This window comes from Cyprinodon tularosa, unplaced genomic scaffold (genome assembly GCF_016077235.1).
Source record: "Cyprinodon tularosa strain WSP-4 unplaced genomic scaffold, ASM1607723v1 ctg320, whole genome shotgun sequence".
NCBI classification, from domain to species: Eukaryota; Metazoa; Chordata; class Actinopteri; order Cyprinodontiformes; family Cyprinodontidae; genus Cyprinodon; species Cyprinodon tularosa.
In genome coordinates this window covers 263,103-287,115 of record NW_024039031.1, presented here as the reverse complement: position 1 = coordinate 287,115, position 24,013 = coordinate 263,103, and the positions used below count along the sequence as shown (strand labels likewise).

The 24,013-nt window shown below is 41.8% G+C and overlaps 1 protein-coding gene and 1 long non-coding RNA gene across 3 annotated transcripts; both read right to left on the bottom strand.

Moving 5' to 3' along the window:
* Positions 1 to 14,507: 14,507 nt before the first annotated feature.
* Positions 14,508 to 14,754, bottom strand: LOC119788595. Its single transcript, XR_005281493.1, has 2 exons — positions 14,670 to 14,754; positions 14,508 to 14,596 (listed from the first exon to the last, which is right to left on the bottom strand). It is a non-coding gene; the product is annotated as an uncharacterized LOC119788595 (long non-coding RNA).
* Positions 14,755 to 17,159: 2,405 nt separating this feature from the next.
* Positions 17,160 to 19,724, bottom strand: LOC119788602 (retrotransposon-derived protein PEG10). Of its 2 annotated transcripts, XM_038293119.1 has the most exons (5): positions 19,640 to 19,724; positions 19,278 to 19,566; positions 19,018 to 19,207; positions 17,332 to 17,387; positions 17,160 to 17,235 (listed from the first exon to the last, which is right to left on the bottom strand). In XM_038293119.1, exons 3-5 carry the CDS (start codon positions 19,188 to 19,190, stop codon positions 17,174 to 17,176), a joined length of 291 nt encoding a protein of 96 aa, XP_038149047.1. In that variant the 5' UTR covers positions 19,191 to 19,207; positions 19,278 to 19,566; positions 19,640 to 19,724; the 3' UTR covers positions 17,160 to 17,173. The 2 variants fall into 2 exon arrangements, with proteins under 2 accessions (XP_038149047.1, XP_038149046.1); XM_038293118.1 differs by lacking the exons at positions 17,160 to 17,235; positions 17,332 to 17,387 and having other exon boundaries at positions 18,307 to 19,207; positions 19,278 to 19,707.
* Positions 19,725 to 24,013: the final 4,289 nt, after the last annotated feature.

Here is a 24,013-nt window from a genome sequence, read left to right as displayed (position 1 = left end):
CACAAATGTAGTTAAGTTTAAAGACCACTGTTATTTTCTAATTTAATTTATGATTGTTGGACCAGAAATAATTTGGTCAATTTTGTTCTGTACATGTATGGATCTTGTGTGCTTGCATGAATTGTGCTGTGTGTGTGTGGATCTTGTAGTGTGTGGATTTTTTGTGCTTGTGCGAATCGTTCTGTGCACGTGTGGATCTTGTCCTGAGCATGTATGAATCACATATGTGTATTTGTGAAAATTAAGACCAATCTACCTCCATAGACATCCAACAAGTCCCATGTTAATTTATTTTGATCAAACAAATTTCTCCCAGTACTTCATTGGTTTGTCCTAAAACTTCACAGAAAACTTGTTTTGTCTTTTTTAAATCTCCTTTTTGCACAATGTTTGGATTGTATGGAAATGTTTAGATTATTGTATTTCTTATGCAAACATGAGAAATTGAAGGAAAAATAAACCAAATCTAATAAAAAAAAGCACAACATAGATCTACACAGACATGGTGCAACAAATACATACATGCACATACATCCATGATTAATGTATCACAATATCTTTTAGTATGGATCTGACTGTAGAGTTAGTGTAGATGAAGAATTCTGATACAGTATAATTGTCCTTTTGTAGACTGAAGAGAGCAGGTTAAGGATTCTAAAGAAAAACATTGACAACAAGCTTGGGCCAAGATGTTTTAGAAAGTGGTTTTCTAATCCTTGACAAGAAAATGTTCTTACCAGCAGCGTAGGTAAGGCTATCATATACCCTGGTAGAGCCAGGATTGATTCCACTGTCCCTGTAAACCAAGAATAACGAGACAGGATCAAAGGCCAAGGCAACTCCATATATGTTGCCCATATATACAAGACGTCCAGATACTGTGTCAGAATTTTAGAGCAGGACCAATCAAAGTGAATATATGTGCCCAGACTTGAATCTAACACAGGACTGGATTGATGGATCATTTTATGTCTTTTGCTAGGAGGAATTTGCAGTCTATGAATAATTTACAATTGTAAAAGTCTGGTTTGCTTACAAACAGATATTTATTTTACCCACTTCTGCTCCTCAATAACCACACCCAGTCAAGTGTGCCTTGTATTTGCAATGTCTGCAGCTGTTAGTGTACCACTGTTCTGATTCAGCACTAAATAAAATCAGTTAACCACCTTCTTACCAATACACTTAAGCATTAATTTCGCCATTGGAGAGAAAAATGAACAAGGAGAAAGTGGTTGTTTTCAAATAAAAATAATAATAAAAAACACAGACTTTATTATATCTAAAAATGGCTACTGGGGAGGTCATATTTAGTAACTGAAATAGAGAGGAACCTGCCAATAATTCACTTATCTTTTTAATTTCCTGGCATGTCCAAATATAATAGCCTGTATGTGTCTACTGTACCTGGCTCAGAATTGGGGTTTTCTTTTGTGTTTTGTACTGGGAAGAGCAGAGGAGTCAAGGAAGATTTAACCCCTAACATTCACGCCTCTAATCAAGTTTTAACTGTTTTCACAACAATGGAGTTGCTGTTGTAAAGCATCTTTACACAGTGTTTTTGTTCCAAGTGGACAAAATGCCTTGCGGTGAGCAAAGAGTACACTTTTTTTCTAGACGTGAACCAGACAGAAGGTGGATCCTCCTCTACTGTACCCTACCTGCCACCACCCTCATATTTGATATGAGTTGCTATAAACTAAAATTCGATACATCCACTCCTCTTTTGAGGTTGTCAACCATAACTTAACCCTTGTAGCAAGGGGATTGTCACTAGGGGGTATAACTTAGGAAGCACGTCTATCTTAATATCAGATACTGTATTAAGCAGATATAAGGGAAGTATTATATGTATTATAATATGCATCAAACTTCTAATGAAACATATGGGATATCTAAAACTGGTATTTAAAACTGGTCAGGACCCAATGGAATGGTTAGTTTATCTTCTAAGGCTGCTCAGGGGCATTGCAAGACATTTTAGAAAGTTTATATTATTGCCTGAAAATGCTCTAAACTGGTAAATAATTTTGATTTGATAAGGAATACTAGAGCCAGCTTATGTTAGGGACAACAATAAGACATCTGCATGCAGATAAATTCCTACTATTAAAAAATCTTGCCTGATAGTCAGCCCCTTTGTGTTGAGCGGTAGATCAAAACATTATTGGACCAACAATTATTAGCCATAACCGAAATTAAAAGGTTGCTTAACATAGGTTTAAACTATCATATAAATGCATCTCCCAAATTAGATGTATGTAAAATACAACGTAAATATCTCTATTCAAAACAGTTAAAGGAGTTCTCTGCATTCAATGATATGATTAAGCTTTCAATGTGAAATGACATTGTTGAAAGAGGTCCTGCCTTTATCAAACCCCATCTGGTCCTCTGTGACTATGAAAGGCCAAACCCATTCAAGCTATAACACAAATGTCTTAGAAACTATCTTAAGATGGTTTAAAAAAGCAATAATTCTCAAACTACTATAAAACAATGGTCTGTACACTTGCAATTTTAGGATGTGTAGTGTGTCCCTGTCTCAGAGACTGAGATAGAGAGCTGAATTTAAAGAAATGCTCTAACATGTGTTAAAACACTTTATAAAATTCACCGGCCTAGCTCTTTCCTTGATTATAATGTTTTAAGTTCTATGAAGGCTTTGTCTCTAAGGTACATTTAATTCAATTCTGAGCCTCTAATATAGTAGGAACAGTTAGTTGACATAAAACATTTAAATTTTGTCAGAACAATAACAATAATGGATCAGACAAAGAAGTTAAGATTTTCTTCATAACCTGTAGTTCTTCTCAAGTTTTGACTTCTGCTACAGTGTCTTTTTTTCTTAAAGAAGAAACAGCTAATTACTAAACCACTAATATATATTGCCAAAGCCTGCCAAAGAAGACAGGTTTTCCATGAACTTAAGGTTTATCTCAATAAAGATTTTAAATTACCAAGTCATGTCAAATACAAATTACTCACCCCTTAGAAGGTGGAAATCAGACATCCACTGTCTAATTCATGCAAAATGTTCACCAGCAGTTAATTCTATTCTTCACCCTATAGAATTGTTACTCACAACAATAATTCCAGTTTCAAAAGATGTTACCTGGTGTACTTGAGAAATGGAAAGTAATCTGTGCGAGCGTGGCATTTGTGTTTCACAATAGGGTGGAGGATTTGCCACAGATCTATAAACCACATCTCATTGCAAAATGCATATAGACTTTTGAGCTACCAGGTAGGAGCTACAGTATGTTTGGAATGACTATCAATTAAAGGGTTGAGCAGTTAGTTAAAGTCATCCACTAATAAAGCCTCAAATGATGATCGTTTTGGTAAAGTTTAAATTTGTTTTAGCTAAGAACTTAACTGAGTAATCTGGTAGGCAATATTCATAATAGTAATCTCTTCATTCTTTAACTTATGAGTATTACAATACCCTTGCTACTAGAAGTAACACAAGAGAAGTATACCTGGTGAATCCAGCCATATTTTAATCTAATGAACTCATTATTCATAAGTTGCGACTCCTGAAGTAGCACCATGTCAATATTGTTACTTTTTGATTGAGTAAATGCTTTTCTTTGTTTGATCTTACTCTGTAAACCCTCCATGAATACAATTGTACATTATTATATTATATAATGAAGGTCTTTTTAACAGAAGATGCACCTAATCCATGAAGAGCAAACGATTCCAATTGAAACTTAAACCATAAAAAACAAAACACACCAGTGCTGAGCCTAACCACCAACCACAGTGTAAACATAGAAAAAACAATAAACTTGGCATCTGTCATGAAGGAAGTATACATAGCCACAATTGCATTAGCCTCAGTAAGCAAAAGGAAGGTTTACTTTGTCCTGTTGAATGACACTTGAAACTAATACTCTGCACGGCTCGCTCTCAGGGGCCTCTTAAGCCCCATCTACACTACCTTTTTGAAACCGTGCAGAGATGGGTCTGAGCATGGTAACCGAGATTACTGTTGAGTGTATAGCGAACGCAAAACTGGACCGAATAATGCCAGACATAACTGGACCAAGCTAAACTGGTGCTAATTCATCAGTAGTGCTTGGCGCGGTTCAGTTCTGGCTCAGTTCTCAGATAACAAAGACCGCATGAGCAGACTGCATCACCTCAGTACAGTCAGCCTCCATAATCATGAACTTTCAGACATTTACCAAATACTAGCTTCCCTACCGTGCCACACGATTTCCAGTGATGATTCTGCTTAGCAGTGTGATGAACATGAACATCTGTCATTGTTTCCTGCGTCTGTAAGCCTTGATTACACTATCATTTGTCATATCATCTTCCTAAAAGCCGATTCTGTCAACTAAATTCACCAAAGGCTGCCTTCTTCGCCTGACTAACAGCAAACAACGAAATATCACAAATATAAACAAACTTCCTGAATGTTACGGGCACTACCATGTTGATTTGCTGGTTTTCCTCTAGAGAGCAGTAATACCTTAGATCATCACTAGGAGGCAAGGAACCGTGCTAGCATGAAGTGTAAAGGGCGTAAGGAACCAAGCTCTGCAAGGTTAACTAATCGAAGCTTGCTCCGAGCTCGGCACGGTAGTGTAAATAGGGCTTTAGCCTAAGCATACATCCTTTAGCCTTACACAGCACAACAGCGGAGGTAAGTGCAGGGTGAAATCTCACCCGCCTCTCTGCTAATCTGAAAATAAGTGGAATCTGACAATGACCAGGTGAAGTCGCTGTGCTCATTCAAGCTTGACATGGCCATTTTCATATCCATATCCAAAAGCTAGTAGCCAATGTGTAGTGCTTATAAGCCATCTTTAGCTCATTTGTGTGCGATTACAGTCTTCATCTGGGTATCCGGCTTCTCACTGATTTTGAATATGTTCCTCTTTGTCATTATCTCCAGTGTAACTGCAAGCACTGCCTCCAACTCGAGTTCAGACAGGTTTCTGTTGCCCAACACTAACATGTTCCTGCTGAATAAGAGATTACAATGAATTACTCGTTACTTATTCAAAAAGAGGGCATTACTCTGAGAAACAAACTGCTTCAATGTTGCTTGCAGAGCCAAAGCTGGTGTTCTCAATATAAGCTTTTTTCCTTTTAGCTGAAGATGTGAGAAATCTTTGAAGCCATGTGGGAAAGAAAAGAAAACATCAGCAACTATCAGAATCTGTTGTTTTGATAAAATTCATAGCAAAATGTGTTTAATTTACACGGTTGGTGTTGAATTTTGGAAGTACATTTAAAATTCAACATATATTTAGTGTAATTCAGCTATGTAAGAAAATGTCCCCCCCAAGAGTTGGTGTTAATCAGCTAAGTTATATTCATGTAACACTATTAAATTTTGATTTAAAAATCAAAACTTAAGAGTTGCTCCTAGAATTCCAACCTTTCTGTGAATTATTATTGCTTGAAATGCATGCACTAAGAACAAATAATAGCATTTATGAGTTATAACATAGGATGCAGAATTCACCCTGCAAACGGAGGATTGTCTTTTTGAATCTCATTTATCCCTCTAAAGCATGATCTTAGTCAGTATTTTTTAATTAGTGTTTTTATACAGCCTTATGATTTGATTTATGAGAAAAAAAGTGTTTCTATCTTTATTTTATAAAGACATATTTTATCTGTCCACTCAAGTGAACTTTTTGCATTATATACAGTGAAAATACAGTTGTAATATGGTATTCTGTTGGAATTGTGGATTCTTGACTGCCCTGTAGAAACCAAAACAGCAGGGTTTTGGTAATTTTCCCTGTGCATCAGTTATCTTGGTTTTACTGACTTTTTATTTCCATTAAAATTATCAACACATCAGATTTTTCTGTATGAGATCAAGCAATAGCTTCCACTAGATTGAATTAATTATTGAATTACAGTAATCATTCACCCATTTTAATTCTAGTGTTGTAATTCTGTTCAGTAGGTACGTATGTAGGTACAGTTGTTCCACACAGAGGTTCATTATGAAGTTCTACATTTTATGTGTTACCTGCATTTTGCCTGTTAACAAAGAAAATATCCAGTTCTCTATTAACAACTTCAAAGGCAAGTTTATTCCGTGGCAAGACAATTGAAAGTGCTATACGTGAATGAATTACCTGCTTCACAAGGCCAACACATGGAGCACTTCTTTCCAGTCTGACTGCAGAGGGTGAGCTACAATGTCACAGAGGTAAAATCTATGTTTTTTGTCTTTGAATTGAAAAGATATGACATTTCCCCAAAAATAGTCGAGTGGCCCCAGGGGCTGGCTCACTTCAATGGCAGAGTGTTGGTGTGGGTTGATGTGTGTTTGTAGGGGTCTGTGTTTAATAAGAAAAAGAGAAAACACACTGTCCAGTTTGACACTAGAGTCTTGTTGAGGAGTGTTGAGTATCACAGCCCTGGGTGGCAGGATATCAGTGGAGATGGCTCATCTGCACCCAGACAGCCACCCTGCTCACGCTTTCTCATGCCTTTATCTCCTCACTTTCAGACCCTGCTCTCAAGAAGTCGCTCCTATAATGTCAAGCAAATTTAATCAGCTTAGACAAAGACAGCTGAGGAAAAAGTTTTAAAAGGCCGCAAATAATATTTTGAACTAAAGTAAAATATTGGTCCAGATTCCTGCTTTGAAATGATTCTTATTTGCAAATCTCAACCTTTTCTTCATTCATTGAAGGCAATCGATTTCCTTGGGGTAATAGGTAAAGGTCCTTGGAGAAATGTGGATGTAATAAAGGCAGTTGGTTTGTGTTACACATTTACAAACATCCTGAAATTGCTCTTTAAATAATCCGGTTTTGATCCAATTGTCCAATGCAATGTTCAAGTGTCATTTGAGAGCACAGGGGACCCAGCTGTAGAACTAATCTTGTGTGCAACATGTGCAAGGAAGCATAAGCTCACTGAGCAAATAGGTCTGCTTCTGGGTTGATGGTGTATGTTGTGTAACCTGTGTAGTGTTTCAGCTATTTCGATTTATCATATCACTGTTACTGCTTGCCGATCATCCCACACTTTGTCCTAATATTGACTCCCCATTATAACCTAAATAGGCCCAGTGAGTAAAAGAGGCTTTTACGTAACTGGAAACTCAGTCTGCAGAGCCTGCCTCTGGTTCAAACATTATCTACTGGCATGAAATAAGACTTGAATGGCACTGCTGTAGCTAACTGTTCATTAGCCTATTTAATGAAGCAAAAGAAGGATAACAATAACAGCACCTCAAGGCTATAACAGAACTTCTCTTTAAGGCTCAGCAACATATCTAGATGGATGGTAGAGATACCCAGCATTTAAACAGGATTTGGGCAACTCAACATGGTTGATGCAAACTTTAAAATGTAATTTCTTGGACACTGCAAGAATAGGCTTTTTCTTAAAATAACAATGCCACTAAAGACAGTAGGCATCACTGAACTTAACACTAGCTGAAATATCCCAGACCTATGAGTAATTTTACAGAATTACTATGTTCCCAAAAGTGGCTTTAAGCACAGAGTTAAAGCTATTGTGTACTTTTCAGCAATATCCAATGGTGACACTGCAGCGACAGGAATAGCTCCGCCCACCGCTTCTCGGCCTCCAACACAGAGACCGTCATGGTACAAGATGGCTTCTGCAAAGTGCGCACAACTTTTCTTATCAAATGATGACAAGCTTTGTTTACATAGATCATTTTATAAATATTATTATATTAGTTTGTGTAGGATATAGATTTTAAATAGGCCTAAATTGCTGCATTGACATTCAATCGTAATGGCAAACCCTAAAGATGGTTTTAGAAAATCTATAAACCTAGGGGAATTATTAAAAGAATAATATTTGCATAGAAAGTTTATGGCAAGAACATGTCCTTTGATTTTTTTTTTATCTTCAATAGTGAGGATTGGTTGGATCCCTACCATTTTTTATGATTTCTTAAATTTTCTTCCTTCATCAATTTTCAAAGCTAACCAGCATGGACATGGTCCTCAATTTCCCAAATTAATCAAATGGCTTATGGCATTGCAGGTGATTAACCTACAGATGCTTTCCTGTAGGTTAAACAGAACGGACAGGATTTCATGAAAAGAAGCCAGTTACAGGCTGTAACTCAGTTAGCTAGTGACATATTGGGGGCCTCTTGCTATTGGATCTGCATGCATACTGTTATATATATATATATATATATATATATATATATATATATATATATATATATATATATATATATATATATATATATATATATATATATATATATATATATGTGTGTGTGTGTGTGTGTGTGTATGTGTGGGTGTGTATAAAATTAGTTTACTAATAAGGAAATGATTAATCTTCAATCAGCAGAGCTTTCTAACTAGAGTGCTTAGTTTTTTTTTTTTTTGAAATTCTACCTTTTGAGCATTAGTTACAATAAAATTACCTGCACAGCAGTGTTTTCCCTGATTGGACTGTGAGTGGGCATTGGTTGATTTCCCATACAGGCCTGTGAGTGGGATTTAGAAAATGCATGTAATGTCTCCTTCATGTTTAAACTAAAATGCTATCCTCCTAAGGCTGCTTCACTATTAAAATGTTTTTGTTGGGGTTTTTCTGTTTCTGTTTTGTGCATTTTGCACAACAAATATTTACTAAATTACCAAAGCATGAGGGAAATACACCTTAGAATGACTCACCTAACATAACAGGACTCAACTACATAGTTAAACGCTCAAAAAATATTATTTTTGCATGATGTAGGCCTTTTGAAGAAGTTGCTCAAGTGAATAGAGACTCCCAAAAGAGATGTTAGTTTCCCATTATTTGTCATGATGGGTTCACTGGTGTGACCCAATAATGCAGAACACCACTGAGACGGAAACTGGAGTAAAAGGTTTAACAGAGTTTATTGTCACAAGCACAGAGAGAATGACTGGTTCTGGTTCAGGCCTGGGAAACTGGTTCACCGGAGTCTGCGTGAGAGACAGTTCAGTTAGCGTTGCGCATAGGAGTTTGATTCTTGACAGTTTCAGATTTGTACCTTGAGGGTTCTTGGTTAAAGCCTTGAGAGGGAAACGGTTGGGTCCGGAGATGGTTTGTTCAGCAGAGTCCGTAAGCTGCTTCAGCGTCTTACTTCTTAAGAGTGAGCAGACCTTGACTTTGAGTTTCAAGCTCTTGGTCCAGAGCTGCATGGAAGTTCAGAGAGAGGCTTCAGGTTTGGCTCAGAGGGCAGGCTCGGCAGGTTAAGCTCTTCCTGAGCTTCACAGGAGAAAAACGGGTTTCCTGGAAGACAGAGACAAAAGTTAGAATCCAGTCTGGATTCAAAAGTCAACAAAGGTTCTCAGAGATACTAGGCTTAGGTGCTAACCAACTGGATCAACACTGCGGCGTTGAGGCAAGGTCTGAAGACAGCTTAAGTACTGTGGATCCTCTGATGATGGAATGGGCTGCAGCTGTGCAGGAGGCTCAGCTCAGGAGGATCCATGGCGGACTCTGCTGGAGGAAGGTGGTACTTCTCCAGCTCCCAACAGTACCCCTCCCTCAACGACCGCGCCTTGGCGGTCCGGAAGACGTCGATGGACAGGAACGTTCGTACTCCTCAATCAGGGATGGATCGAGGATGTAAGAGCCAGGAACCCACTGGCGATCCTCCGGGCCGTAGCCCTCCCAGTCGACGAGGTACTGCCAGCCGCGACCTCGCCGACGGGAGTCCACGATTCGACGGACGGTGAAGGCGGAGGACAGAGGACTTGAGACTACTGGTTTGACTTGAGAAACGTGGAAAGTAGGATGAATACGGAGAGACTGAGGCAGTTGAAGGCGTACGGCTGAAGGGTTGATGACCTGGGAAATCTTATACGGGCCAATAAATTTAGGAGAGAGTTTAAGAGACATTCCCTTTAGGGGAATGTCTCGGGTTGATAGCCATACCTCCTGACCCACGGAGTACTCGGGGGCGGGGCGTCTTCTGGAGTCGGCGAAACGCTTGGTAGTGTCGGAGGATCGATTGAGGGTCGTGATGGTTTCCCTCCAAATGCGTTGGCAGCGTCTGATGTGCTGGTTGACTGACTGGACCGAAATCTCTCTCTCGTCTGCGGGAAAAAGTGGAGATTGGTAACCGAGACTGACCTGAAATGGTGATTGGCCGGTGGAAGCAGATTTGAGAGAATTATGAACATATTCAATCCAAGTTAGGTATTGGCTCCAGTCGGTGGGGTTGTTCGATGTCAGGCAACGGAGGGTTGACTCTAGCTGTTGGTTCATCCTCTCAGTTTGGCCGTTGGACTGTGGGTGATAACCGGATGTTAGAGAGGACTTACAGTCGAGAGCGGAACAGAATGCCTTCCAAACTTGGGATGTGCTTGGGATGTGTCTTCCCAAGACGGAAGACGTGTTTCACCAGGAGTTGAGCGGTTTGGAAAGCCGTGGGAAGTTTCCTGAGAGGGATGAGATGACAGGATTTCGAGAATCGGTCAACGATGGTGAGGATTGTAGACATACCTCGGGAGACAGGGAGACCAGTGACGAAGTCGATTGCTATATGGGACCATGGATGCGAGGGAACCGGAAGAGACTGTAGTAGGCCTGAGGGAGGCTGGTGTGAGGCCTTATTTCTTGCACAAGTGGAACAGGCCAACACATACTCCTTGACATCTCTGTGAAGAGTTGGCCACCAGAAGCGTCTTGAAATTAAGGCGATGGTTCTACTGACCCCCGGATGGGCGGAAAACTTGGCAGCATGCATCCATTGTATTAGGCGAGACCTGACAGAAGATGGACCATAGGTTCGGTTAGCTGGACCGTTACCTGGGTCGGGTTCTGTAGCCAGGGCGGAGTTAATTAGATCGGTGATCTCCCAGGTAACCACTCCTACTGTACATGATGCGGGAAGGACTGGTTCAGGCGTCTCGGGTTGATCGACAGAGTATAGACGAGAGAGAGAATCGGGTTTGACATTCTTGGATCCGGGTCTGTAGGAGATAATGAGATTGAATCGTGAGAAGAAAATGGACCACCTAGATTGACGGGGATTAGCTTGTTTAGCTGACTGGATGTAAGCAAGGTTCTTGTGATCTGTCCAAACTAGAACCGGGTGCTCAGCTCCTTCCAGCCAGTGTCTCCATTCCTCCAGCGCCAATTTGATGGCCAGTAGCTCAAGGTCTCCAACATCGTAGTTTTGCTCTGCGGAGGCAAGTCTTCGTGAGAAAAAAGCACAAGGATGAATCTTTTGATCAGTGTCGAGTCTCTGAGATAAGACAGCTCCAACACCAGAATCGGAAGCGTCCACTTCGAGGATAAATTGTTTGGATGGGTCAGGCTGGATTAACACGGGTGCTCGGGAAAACAATTATTTCAGTTTCTCAAATGCGGTTTGTGCCTCAGGGGTCCATTGAAACGTTCGTTTGACAGAGGTTAACGAGGTTAGAGGAAGAGCTGTCTGGCTATAGTTCCTGATGAATCGGCGATAAAAATTGGCAAAACCCAGGAATCTCTGCAGCTGCTTGCGGTTCTCAGGAACTGGCCATTCCAAAACAGCCTATTGCTTACAGAAACTGTCAGAAGAAGAAGATGCTTTTCTGATTAATCATTGTGTTATTGCACACTTATAGGTTCCTAAGAAGTAGTAGGCGATCATCTCTCAATGTAAGCTAATATATTTTTCCAAGGATTTCATTTATCATGTACTTATTCTAAAATATTCTTAATATTATCATTTTTATCCCCCAAGTGTTTTAACAGTAGACAAAAACGTTCACCTTGCACCTAAATGATGTTGCTTACGTCTTTGAGTCGGTCTGTGTAAACATGACCAGGCCCCTTTTTAGAGGTTAGAGATCAGAGAGCTTTCCTTCTGTTCCTCAGACCAGCTTGTTCTACCAACTGCAGGATATCTAAATGTCAGACACTGCTGATGATACATTCAGTGAAATGACCTGGGTTTACCTCAAACTCACTCTTCACTTCTCCTCTTAATGCATGGTTGAAACATAACCTTTACATTTTAAATACTTACTTATTGTCAAAGCGACTTTACGACTATTAAAAATTCTGATGTGAATGACTTAAATTTTATTTTTGACATTTATAAATATATATTTTGAGTCTGCTCATTTTCTGATGTGGCTAAATGTAAACAACAATGAAGAAATTATTTGCTTGTCTTTCTCCTTTCAAATATATTTGACTTTATTACGTCTGTTGAATCCCAGCAGGAACAAAAGACCTACCGCAGTATTGGTTTGACACCGTCACAGTGGGTAACAGAGGCACAAATAGTGCAGGAAAACATATGACGACCCCAGTATCTTACAGTAAAGTAATTTCCATTTAATGACAGAGGCATAGAAATAAGCTCTGCCTGCTCTGAATAAGATGCCTATCTATAACTGCTGAGGCTGTCTCTGTTGTGGATGTTCAATGTTATATTTCTTATTAGTCAGCAAAAAAATATTATTGGACTGACTGCAGCCTTTTCTTCTTTCCAATATGGTAACAAAATCAGGCAAAAAAGATCAGTTATTATCCTACACTGATAAATGTGGATGACAAAACATAAGAAAAAAACAAACATAATGAACAGCAAATCTGCTCTGCTCATTAAAAGCAATGGAACCTATTCTTAAAATGCTGACTGCAGTGATCTTATAGAAAGATAAATAACAGATAAAATATTTGAAAGAGAAAATTAAAAATCCTCCCATCTAATAAAATAAATTTTGCTTACCCTTTAATCTCTTGACAAGGAAAAATACATCCTAGGTAAGTGCACTGTATGAAAGGAAAACTGCACATTTGGATTTCATACCTTTTTATTATTGTTGTCTAATATTTCATGGATACCAAATGATTATTTTATATGGTTTAGCTTTATCATTTACTTTTGATTGCAATTTGTAATTGTATGTCATATAGAGCGAGGAGCAATATAAAACTGAAATATATATACTTTAACAGGTAGACAAAACTATTGATCTATATTTCAGGGAGAGGCAAAAACACTAAAATCCAACTTAGAGAACTATACAAAGAGGTAAGAAAAAATAAGTCAAACACAAAGCAGCCTAAACCTCTGCTGAAATTTTCAAAAGAGGGATGATAAGTTAAACAAAACAAAAAAGAAAGTTCAAGTTAATTTGTAACAAGTGGTCATCCAAAAAGAGGGCAGTTGTAATAAGGTTTCAGCACAAATGAAAATTATCTAGTGAATTAGAAGAAGTCAAGACAAATTAGACCAAAGTAGCTGGGAGCCTAACCAACAACTAACTCTAAAATACCTGAATTTAAAAGAAGTTGTAAACAACAGCTGCAGACTAACACTTTTTTAAAAACAAAGAAGTCTACATTTTTATTTAATTAAGGTAAAAGAAAAGTTTTGATAATATTCTGATTGTGGAATCAATACAAATAATTTTTCTGTGAATAACTAGGTCATCTGCATGGTTAATTTATAACTGCAGAGACCATGTATTGCTTGTGTATAACAAGAAGGAGTGAACAGAGGCAGCAGATAGCCTCACCTTCTTGGAAACTGTCGGTTTATGTTTTCATTTCTGAATGTTTAACTGTAATGAATTAAATATCATAGTGTTGGTTTACTAACATGAAATCCATTTCAATCTGAAAAACTCACACAAGAAACACAGACAATTAGGATAAATTTATTGATACAATTACTTTGTCTTTGGCGCTCAGACCTCGGCAGGAAACATAGCGCTTAATTCTGATAGATATGCATGAACAGGAGCAAAGAACAGGGCTGTTTTCCCCCAGGCCTGAAACTGATAGCAGGGTTGAGATAGATGAAGTTGGTCAGTCTATAGACTGCTGATTAGCGAGACGGTATGCTGAGCTTTATGGGGAGATCCAGTGGACTGTGTGAGCTGATACTAGAGCTTCACTCAGGGACCTGGAAGATGAAAGTCCAGCTTGGATAACACAGGTTGAGAGAACCTGTCCATGATGAGCAAGCATGAAGCGACAGTGGAGGGGAAAAACTCCCTGTTGGGAAGAAACCTCTGGCAGAACCAGGCTCAACATGGCGGTCTTCTGCCAGACCGGTTAAGATGAGACAGGGAACACAGCAAGAGTCCGGGAGGAATGAAACTTTGATGAAACTTTTACTTACAATGGTGGAGGAGGGGCTGGAGGTGTGTTGAAACGGTGTCATCAGAATAAAGTCACAGTGCATCCGCCTCCTGCGCACAGGAGCAGGCAGGATTCGCTTTCGTGGAGGTGTGGTTCAAAGCTGATTGGCTGTGTTGCAAGTGGATGTATGAAAAGCAATGAGTTTCTTTAGTTGAACTTCCACCTATGCTCCCTTTATTTGAATCAGATACTAAGGAAAATCAGTAATGGATGCGAACAATTATCATAGGTAAAATTAAGGGAGATTTAGAGGGAGTTGTATACACTTAAAATAATAACTGTTTTGGGAAGCTGATGAATGACAACAGACATAACAAAGTGAAATCACATTAAAACAAGGAATGTAATTGACATGATTCTAGAGTTGACTCTGGCGCAGACACAACACGAAACTGGAAGCGGTTTAGATAGTTTATTGAAAAGTTTTGACAGAGAGATAGTTTTTGGATCGGCGAAGATTCTCAGGAAACAGCAGCTTAATCAGGAACTGCACAGAGAGAGAGATCAGTTAGATTCGGGCTAGGGAACTGAGTTAACTAGAAAAGATGCAAACTCCTTACAGGTCGATGGAGAGCGGAGCAGATGGAGGGGAGATTGGATGAGCCCACAGAGATTGAGTTTGGCTGAGTGTCGGGTTTCGGCTTGAGAGCTCCAGAGGGTGGACAGGCAGGTGAGCAGCGGAGGACGGATCCAGGAGGACTGAGAAGAGAGCCGGCTTGGAACTGCAAGGCTTCTAGGGAACAAGGAAGACAAGGAGGTGAGCTTGAGCCAAGACACAGAGTTCACTTTAAGACGAGCTAGCTGGTAAGTTACCACTGCGTGGAAATTAACCGACTGGCGTCCGTCCCAGGAAATCCACTCCTCTAAATACTGCTCCCTGATTGCGTCCAATTGGAACCAGCTGGAGGCTCTTCTGGGCTGGAGACTCTGAGGAGGAAAGGTAAGAGAAACCCTAACAAAGTTCAGCACACAATCCTGAGGGCCCAACAGTACCCCCCCCTCAAGGGACGCCACCTGGCGGACGAGCAGAAGAAGACGCTGAACGGCGCTCAAAGTCAGAGATGAGCGCGGGATCCAGAATGAAGGAGCGCGGAACCCAGGACCGCTGCTCCGGACCATAACCCTCCCAATCAACCAGATATTGGCAACCCCGACCTCGGGGACGGACATCCACAATGCGACGCACAGTGAAGGCAGGGTGGCCGTCAACGATCCGGGCGGGTGGAGGGGGCCTGGATGGAGGGCACAGAGGGCTGGAAGATACTGGCTTGATTTGGGAGACATGAAAGACGGGATGGACGCGAAGGTGAGAAGGGAGCTTCAGGCGGACAGTGGTAGGACTGATGACGGCTTGGACTGAGAAAGGGCCCAGAAACCTGGGAGACAATTTTCGGGAGCACCCCTTAAGAGGAAAGTTCTTAGATGAAAGCCAGACCTTTTGTCCAGGAGAATAAACTGGGGCAGGGACGCGTCTGCGGTCTGCAAACTTCTTGTTCTGGGCAGCCGTGCGGTTGAGGGCTGCTCTGGTCTGGTCCCAGATGCGGCGACAGGCCTCCATGTGGCCCCTTACAGAGGGGATGACAGTGTCTGGAAAAGAAGAGGGGATGAGGGATGGCTGATAGCCAAGAGAAGCTTCAAACGGAGACAACCCAGAGGCAGCGGAGATGTGACTGTTGTGGGCATATTCAACCCAAGGCAAATGTGTGCTCCAGGAGGAGGGGTTGTTGGCGCAAACGCAACGTAGTGCGTTTTCTAGTTCTTGGTTCAGCCTTTCACATTGGCCATTGGTTTGGGGATGAAACCCTGACGAGAGACGAGATTTGGCCCCCAGGATAGAGCAAAAGTCCCTCCAGACACGAGAAATAAATTGAGGACCTCGGTCTGATAGAATCTCTGAGGGGATGCCGTGAAGTTTAAATACATGAGAAAATAGGAGGCGAACGGTTTCAGCAGCAGAAGGAAGCTTGTTAAGAGGAATTAGGTGGCAGGCTTTGGAAAATCTGTCTATGACTGTCAGGATGACTGTCAGGATGTCAGGATGACTGTCTTATTTTTAGAGATAGGAAGACCAGTGACAAAATCTAGTGCTATATGTGACCAGGGCCGACTAGGGACTGAGAGGGGCTGCAGGAGACCAGCTGGAGGGCGGTGAAGATTTTTTCCACGTGCACATGTGGAACAGGCAGAGACAAACTCTAACACATCCTTGTTGAGGGAAGGCCACCAGAAATAGCGGCGGAGCAAACCAATGGTACGACTAGCCCCTGGGTGACAGGAGAACTTAGAAGAATGAGCCCATTGGATGGCCTGAGAACGGGTTCTGGCCGGAACATAGAGGCGGTTTGGAGGTCCCCCCCCAGGATCGGGCTCGGCCTTCAAGGCTGCTTCAATGGCCCTCTCCAGATTCCAGGATAGCCCCCCTACCACGCAGGATGGTGGAAGGATCGGTTCAGGGGTTTTAGAGAAATCATCTGAGGCAAACTGTCTGGACAGGGCATCAGGCTTAATATTGCGTGACCCAGGACGATAGGAGATATTTAGGTTGAATCTAGAAAAGAACAAAGTCCAGCGGGACTGCCGGGAGTTAAGCCTCTTAGCGTTCTGGAGGTAGGACAAATTCTTATGGTCAGACCAAACGACCACTGGGAGTTCTGAGCCTTCTAGCCAGTGTCTCCACTCTTCAAGAGAGAGTTTGATGGCTAGGAGCTCTCTGTCTCCAATGTTATAATTTCTTTCAGAGGGAGAGAATCTTTTAGAAAAGAAGGCGCATGGATGGAGCTTACCATCTGCTGGGGACCGCTGGGAGAGTACAGCCCCAACACCAGTATCTGATGCATCTACCTCCATGATGAATTGAGCCGAGGGATCAGGATGAATAAGAATGGGTGCCTTAGAGAATTGGGTCTTGAGCTCAGAGAAGGCTTTTTCAGCTTCAAGGGTCCAGATGAAGGGTCTCTTGGTGGAGGTTAGGGCGGAGAGGGGAGCGGCGATGACGCTGAAGTTTCGTATGAACCTCCTGTAGAAGTTGGCAAATCCAAGAAACTGCTGAAGCTGCTTTCTGGTTTCAGGGGTTGGCCAGTCCAACACTGCCTTGATCTTGGCTGGATCCGTCTTCACCTGTCCACCCTCAAAAACAAAACCAAGAAAAGAGATTGAAGGAACATGAAATTCACACTTTTCGGCCTTAACATACAGGCGATTCTCTAGCAAACGGTGGAGAACCTGTCTGACGTGGGTCTTGTGTTCCTCCAAATCTCTGGAAAAGATCAGGATGTCGTCTATGTAGACAAAAACGAAGATGTTTAGAAAGTCCCTCAGGACATCGTTTACGAGGGCCTGAAAAACTGCTGGGGCATTAGAAAGACCAAAAGGCATGACCAGATATTCAAAATGACCGATGTGAGTCTTGAAAGCGGTTTTCCACTCGTCCCCCTCCCGAATACGGACCAGGTGGTAGGCATTTCGGAGGTCGAGTTTAGTGAAAATGGTGGCTTGGCTTACGGGTTCAAAGGCGGCGGATATGAGAGGAAGAGAGTATTTGTTTTTGATGGTGATCTGATTTAGTTCCCGATAATCAATGCAGGGGTGGAGAGTCTTATCTTTTTTCTCAACAAAGAAGAATCCAGCCCCAACTGGAGATGAGGAGGGACGGATGATACCTGCTTCAAGAGAACTGTTAATATAGTTCTCCATGGCCTGACGTTCAGGTCTGGATAAGTTGTATAGTCGGCCTGAGGGAAGAGGGGCGCCAGGAAGAAGATTGATGGCCCAATCATATAGTCGATGAGGAGGCAAGGAGAGGGCTAATTCTTTACTGAAGACGCGTTGTAGATCATGATAATCTGGTGGAACTTTAGAGAGGTCAGCTGGAGGTTGCTGGGGATTGGACACAGAACTCTGAGGAGGGAGTGCTGAGCGGAGACAGCTATTAGAGCACTCAGGACTCCAGGACTCAATGCGGGATAGAGGCCAGTTTATTTGGGGATTATGTCTGATTAGCCAGGGGTAGCCCAAAACCACTGGGGAATTCATAGTGGGAAAAACCAAAAATGAAATCTGCTCGTGATGGTTGCCTAGGGACACAAACTGAAGAGGGACAGTCTGATGAGTAATGGTTTTGAGAGCGCTGCCATCTAAGGCTGACACAAAAATAGGAGTTGGGAGTCTTTGAACTGGAATCTTATATTGGTGAACGAGATCAGGACTGATGAGATTCTGTTCAGAACCGCAATCCACTAGGGAGAGCACGGGGAGGCTTTTATGGTCTAGGCAGATGGATGAGTGAAAAGTTAAGCGGAGGTTGTCTTGAATCATGGTTTTGCCCGCCAGTACCCCCAGATTTACTGACGGGCAAAGGCTTTTGGGCGAACCGGACAGGTGGAAATAAAGTGACCAGAGTGGCCACAATACAAACAACACCCTGAAGACAACCGCCGTTGGCGTTCTTCAGGTGAGAGCCGAGCTCTGCCAATCTGCATTGGTTCAGGAGAAGGTGGCCGAGGCTGAGACTGAGGGCTAGGAGTCATAGCAAAAGCTTGGTGCGGGGAAGCTATATTTCTCTGACGGTTCCTTTCTCTGAGCCTATTGTCAATTCGGATGGCTAGATTAATTAACTGGTCTAAGGTTTCTGGTTCCTCTCGGCAGGCTAATTCATCCTTAAGCTTTTCACTAAGGGAATGTTGGAACGCCCCCTTGAGGGCTGTCTCGTTCCAACCTGAGTCGGCGGCTAGAGTGCGAAACTCAATTGCCAATTCGGCAGCCGACTTGTTTCCCTGTTTCAGAGTCCATAATTTTTTGGCTGCTTCTTCCTCCCCAACATGCAGGCAAAATGTTTGTTTGAATAAATCCAAAAATTCTCTGAAGGAGTATTCATCAATGTTAGATTCATCAATTATTGCTTCTGCCCACCTTAAAGCCTTGTCTCTGAGCAGGCCGATGACGTAGGAGATCTTGTTGGCGTCATCCGGAAATGACTGCGGGGACCGCCCGAACACTAGGGAGCACTGTAGCAGGAATCCTTTGCTCTTGTTCAGGTCGCCGCTGAATGGCTCCGGGGTGGGCAAAACAACGTCTCTAGGCATGGGAGACCTGGAAGAAGCTGCAGAGCCAACAGGTAAGTACGGTTTCGGAGGAGAAGGAGACGGCAATTTAGAGCTTAATTCCTGTACTTGGAGTGACAGTTGGCTAAGGGTTTGCATGAGTGAGGTTTGTTGCTGAGCAATAGTAGAGATAGCCGAATCGTGCCGGCCGAGGAGAACTCCCTGTTCAGATAGAGCGGTTCGTAGTTGTGCTGCAGAGTCTTGCTGGCCAGTCGGTTCTGACATGATTCTAGAGTTGACTCTGGCGCAGACACAACACGAAACTGGAAGCGGTTTAGATAGTTTATTGAAAAGTTTTGACAGAGAGATAGTTTTTGGATCGGCGAAGATTCTCAGGAAACAGCAGCTTAATCAGGAACTGCACAGAGAGAGAGATCAGTTAGATTCGGGCTAGGGAACTGAGTTAACTAGAAAAGATGCAAACTCCTTACAGGTCGATGGAGAGCGGAGCAGATGGAGGGGAGATTGGATGAGCCCACAGAGATTGAGTTTGGCTGAGTGTCGGGTTTCGGCTTGAGAGCTCCAGAGGGTGGACAGGCAGGTGAGCAGCGGAGGACGGATCCAGGAGGACTGAGAAGAGAGCCGGCTTGGAACTGCAAGGCTTCTAGGGAACAAGGAAGACAAGGAGGTGAGCTTGAGCCAAGACACAGAGTTCACTTTAAGACGAGCTAGCTGGTAAGTTACCACTGCGTGGAAATTAACCGACTGGCGTCCGTCCCAGGAAATCCACTCCTCTAAATACTGCTCCCTGATTGCGTCCAATTGGAACCAGCTGGAGGCTCTTCTGGGCTGGAGACTCTGAGGAGAAAAGGTAAGAGAAACCCTAACACAGCTCAGCACACAATCCTGAGGGCCCAACAGTAATGAAATAATCAAATAATGATCATCAACTCATCATTTATCAAATTTAATTTTATTCCATTTGATCAGCTGATAACATGTGCATAGAAGGATTTTTCTGTTGTATTGTTTGCAAAGTTCAGTAGAGGGTGTCGCTGTTCATTTTTAAGTGAAGACTCACTTGTATTTAAGGGAAGTAAAGGGAAGTAAGCTGCCTCAGCTTTAAGGGGAGTAAAGCTGACAGTGATGGGCAGTAGCGCCGCTACATGTAGCGAAGCTATTAGTTTAACTACATTTTCCAGTAGCTTCACCGTAGCGTCGCTGCTTTATTTATCAAGTAACTTTCCTGTAGCGACGTTATTGTTTTGATCAAGTAGCGACGCAGCGTCCACAAACGCTACAAAATCCAGGGCAAAACTTAGAAATGAAACCAGGTTTTCTATTTTGAAACAACAATCAGCCACAAGCTACTGTAAATAGCAGTTTCAGCTGACGCTCTTATAAGTGGCGTAGTAGCGGAGGCACACTCAGTACAGGTGCTGGTCATAAAATTAGAATATCATGAAAAAGTAGATTGATTTCAGTAATTCCATTTAAAAAGTGAAACTTGTATATTATATTAATACATTACATACAAACTCATATATTTCAGATGTTTATTTTGTTTAATTTTGATGATTACAAATGACAACAAATGAAAATCTCAAATTCATCATATCAGAAAATTAGAATATTGTGAAAAGGTTCAAAATTGATGGCCCCTGGTGCCACACTCTAATCAGCTAATTAACTCAAACCACCTGCAAAAGCCTTTAAATGGTCTTTCAGTCTAGTTCTATAGGCTACACAATCATGGGGAAGACTGCTGACTTGACAGTTGTCCAAAAGACGACCATCGACACCTTGCACAAGGAGGGCAAGACACAAAAGGTCATCGCTAAAGAGGCTGGCTGTTCACAGAGCTCAGTGTCCAAGCCCATTAATAGAGAGGCGAAGGGAAGGAAAAGATGTGGTCGAAAAAAGTGTACAAGCAAGAGAGATAACCGCACCCTGGAGAGGATTGTGAAACAAAACCCATTCAAAAATGTGGGGGAGATTCACAAAGAGTGGACTGCAGCTGGAGTGAGTGCTTCAAGAACCACCACACACAGACGTATGAAAGACATGGGTTTCTGCTGTCGCATTCCTTGTGTCAAGCCACTCTTGAACCACAGACAGCGTCAGAAGCGTCTTGCCTGGGCTAAAGAGAAACAGGACTGGACTGCTGGTGAGTGGTCCAAAGTCATGTTCTCTGATGAAAGTAAATTTTGCATTTCCTTTGGAAATCAAGGTCCCAGAGTCTGGAGGAAAAGAAGAGAGGCACTTCATCCACGTTGCTTGAAGTCCAGTGTAAAGTTTCCACAGTCAGTGATGGTTTGGGGTGCCATGTCATCTGCTGGTGTTGGTCCATTGTGTTTTCTGAGGTCCAGGGTCAACGCAGCCACATACCAGGAAGTTTTAGAGCACTTCATGCTTCCTGCAGCTGACCAACTTTTTGGAGATGCAGATTTCATTTTCCAACAGGACTTGGCACCTGCACACAGTGCCAAAGCTACCAGTACCTGGTTGAAGGACCATGGTATCCCTGTTCTTAATTGGCCAGCAAACTCTCCTGACCTTAACCCCATAGAAAATCTATGGGGTATTGTGAAGAAGAAGATGCAATACACCAGACCCAACAATTCAGAAGAGCTAAAAGCCACTATTAGAGCAACCTGGGCTATCATAACACCTGAGCAGTGCCACAGACTGATCGACTCCATGCCACGCCGCATTGCTGCAGTAATACAGGCCAAAGGAGGCCCAACTAAATACTGAGTGCTGTACATGCTCATACTTTTCATGTTCATACTTTTCAGTTGGCCAACATTTCTATAAATCCTTTGTTTTTATTGGTCTTCAGTAATATTCTAATTTTCTGATATGATGAATTTGAGATTTTCATTTGTTGTCATTTGTAATCATCAAAATTAAACAAAATAAACATCTGAAATATATGAGTTTGTATGTAATGTATGAATATAATATACAAGTTTCACTTTTTAAATGGAATTACTGAAATCAATCTACTTTTTCATGATATTCTAATTTTATGACCAGCACCTGTAGAGTTAAACAAGCGCACCCTTTCCGAGGCTGTCGTTCTATTGGCTGGAAAGGTTGCTAGGCAACGATCCAACTGCAGTCTGAGAGAGCAAAACAAATCCGCAAGCAGAGCCTACGGGTTTGCGAGCGTAACAGAGCGCGGTTTGTGCGCGAAGAGAAGGAGGCAAGCGAGAGGAGAAAATATCTGTGCAAGAAGCATTAAATCTGAGAGAAGAAACAAAGAGAGAAGAGAAAATATTTGAGAGAGAGCGCATGTTTTGAGTGTGAGCATTATAAGTTTTGAGAGCAAGAAGATGAAATTCTTTTCTCAAATTGAAATGATGTGCTCTTGCATTATGGCAGGATAATTCTCCCATATCTATGTGCCACTAAGATACTCTAATTAGAGAGCAGTAGTGAAACTTCCATATTGTGTTTTCATGGCCTAGTTTACCTGACAGGATGTTTACATAAATCTGTTTTTAGGCTTTGCACAGACAAGATGTTTTTATTTATGGAGGAACAGCTCTACCGTATATAAAATAAATACATAAATAAATAAATGCTCAATAAATAAATAAATAAGCATTCAATTAATTGCCTCCAAAAATACAATGAATAAATATGTAGGTAGAAATTAAATTAAATGGTGAGACATATATATATGTATCTCTTAATTAGCTTCTTTATTTTTTCACCTTCTTTTGTAAACAGTTTTGTTTGTTACTTGAATCAACTGTTTAATTGAGGTCTTTTGTAGGGTTTTGTTTTCCCTAGAGATGTCCATTGAATGCAAACTCATAGCCATGTCTCGGTGTGTAGAACACTACACAGTACCTTTAATTTGGTTCTAATAACAGCAGATTGTTTACTAGTTTGTCTACTAGTAATTACTTTAGTTTTTATTTTAATATGCTGATCATAAAGCAATGTTTACACTGTGATATGTCATTGGCTGATCTTTAATAAATATTTTAAAGGAATAGTACACCCAAAACATGATTAGCCTTCATTTTCTACTCACCCCCATGCTGAACAAAACTCTGGAGTACTTTTTTGATATCTCAAATGCATCTGGAGATCTGGGAGGCTTCTTGCTGTCTGCTGACATTCAAATAATGGAGGTCTATGGCGCCCGAGACAGAAAGGTCCATAAAAGTCCATAAAAACGTGTCAATATTCCTCCATACTGCTCGTCCAATGTATTCCAAGTGTCCTGAGTGGGTAGCGTCCATAATTTACTCGAAACGAAGTCATTTAGAATGTTTTTAGAGCATAAACAGTAGTGTATAGGATTTCCTAATAGCGCCCCCCATGCGCGCTCACGACGCTACGGAAGCCGGCAGACCAAACCAGCGCATTCAGCTCGGCAAAGAACTCATGCTCTTCCTCAACACTGAAGTACTCAGACATTTTTCTTTCGTTGTTTCTTTCTTTGCACAGGTAAACAGCACATTTCTTCTTCTACGCTTGCATTATCGGCAGAGCAGACGCTGAATGCGCACTTCCTTCCGGTTTGGTCTGCCGGCTTCCGTAGAATCGTGAGCGCGCATGGGGGCGCTATTAGGAAATCCTATACACTACTGTTTAGGCTCTAAAACGTTCTAAATGACTTCGTTTCGAGTAAATTCTGGATGCTACCCACTCAGGACACTTGGATTACATTGGACGAGCAGTATGGAGGAATATTGACACGTTTTTGTGGACTTTTGTGGACCTTTCTGTCTCGGGCGCCATAGACCTCCATTATTTGAATGTCAGCAGACAGCAAGAAGCCTCCCAGATCTCCAGATGCATTTGAGATATCAAAAAAGTACTCCAGAGTTTTGTTCAGCATGGGG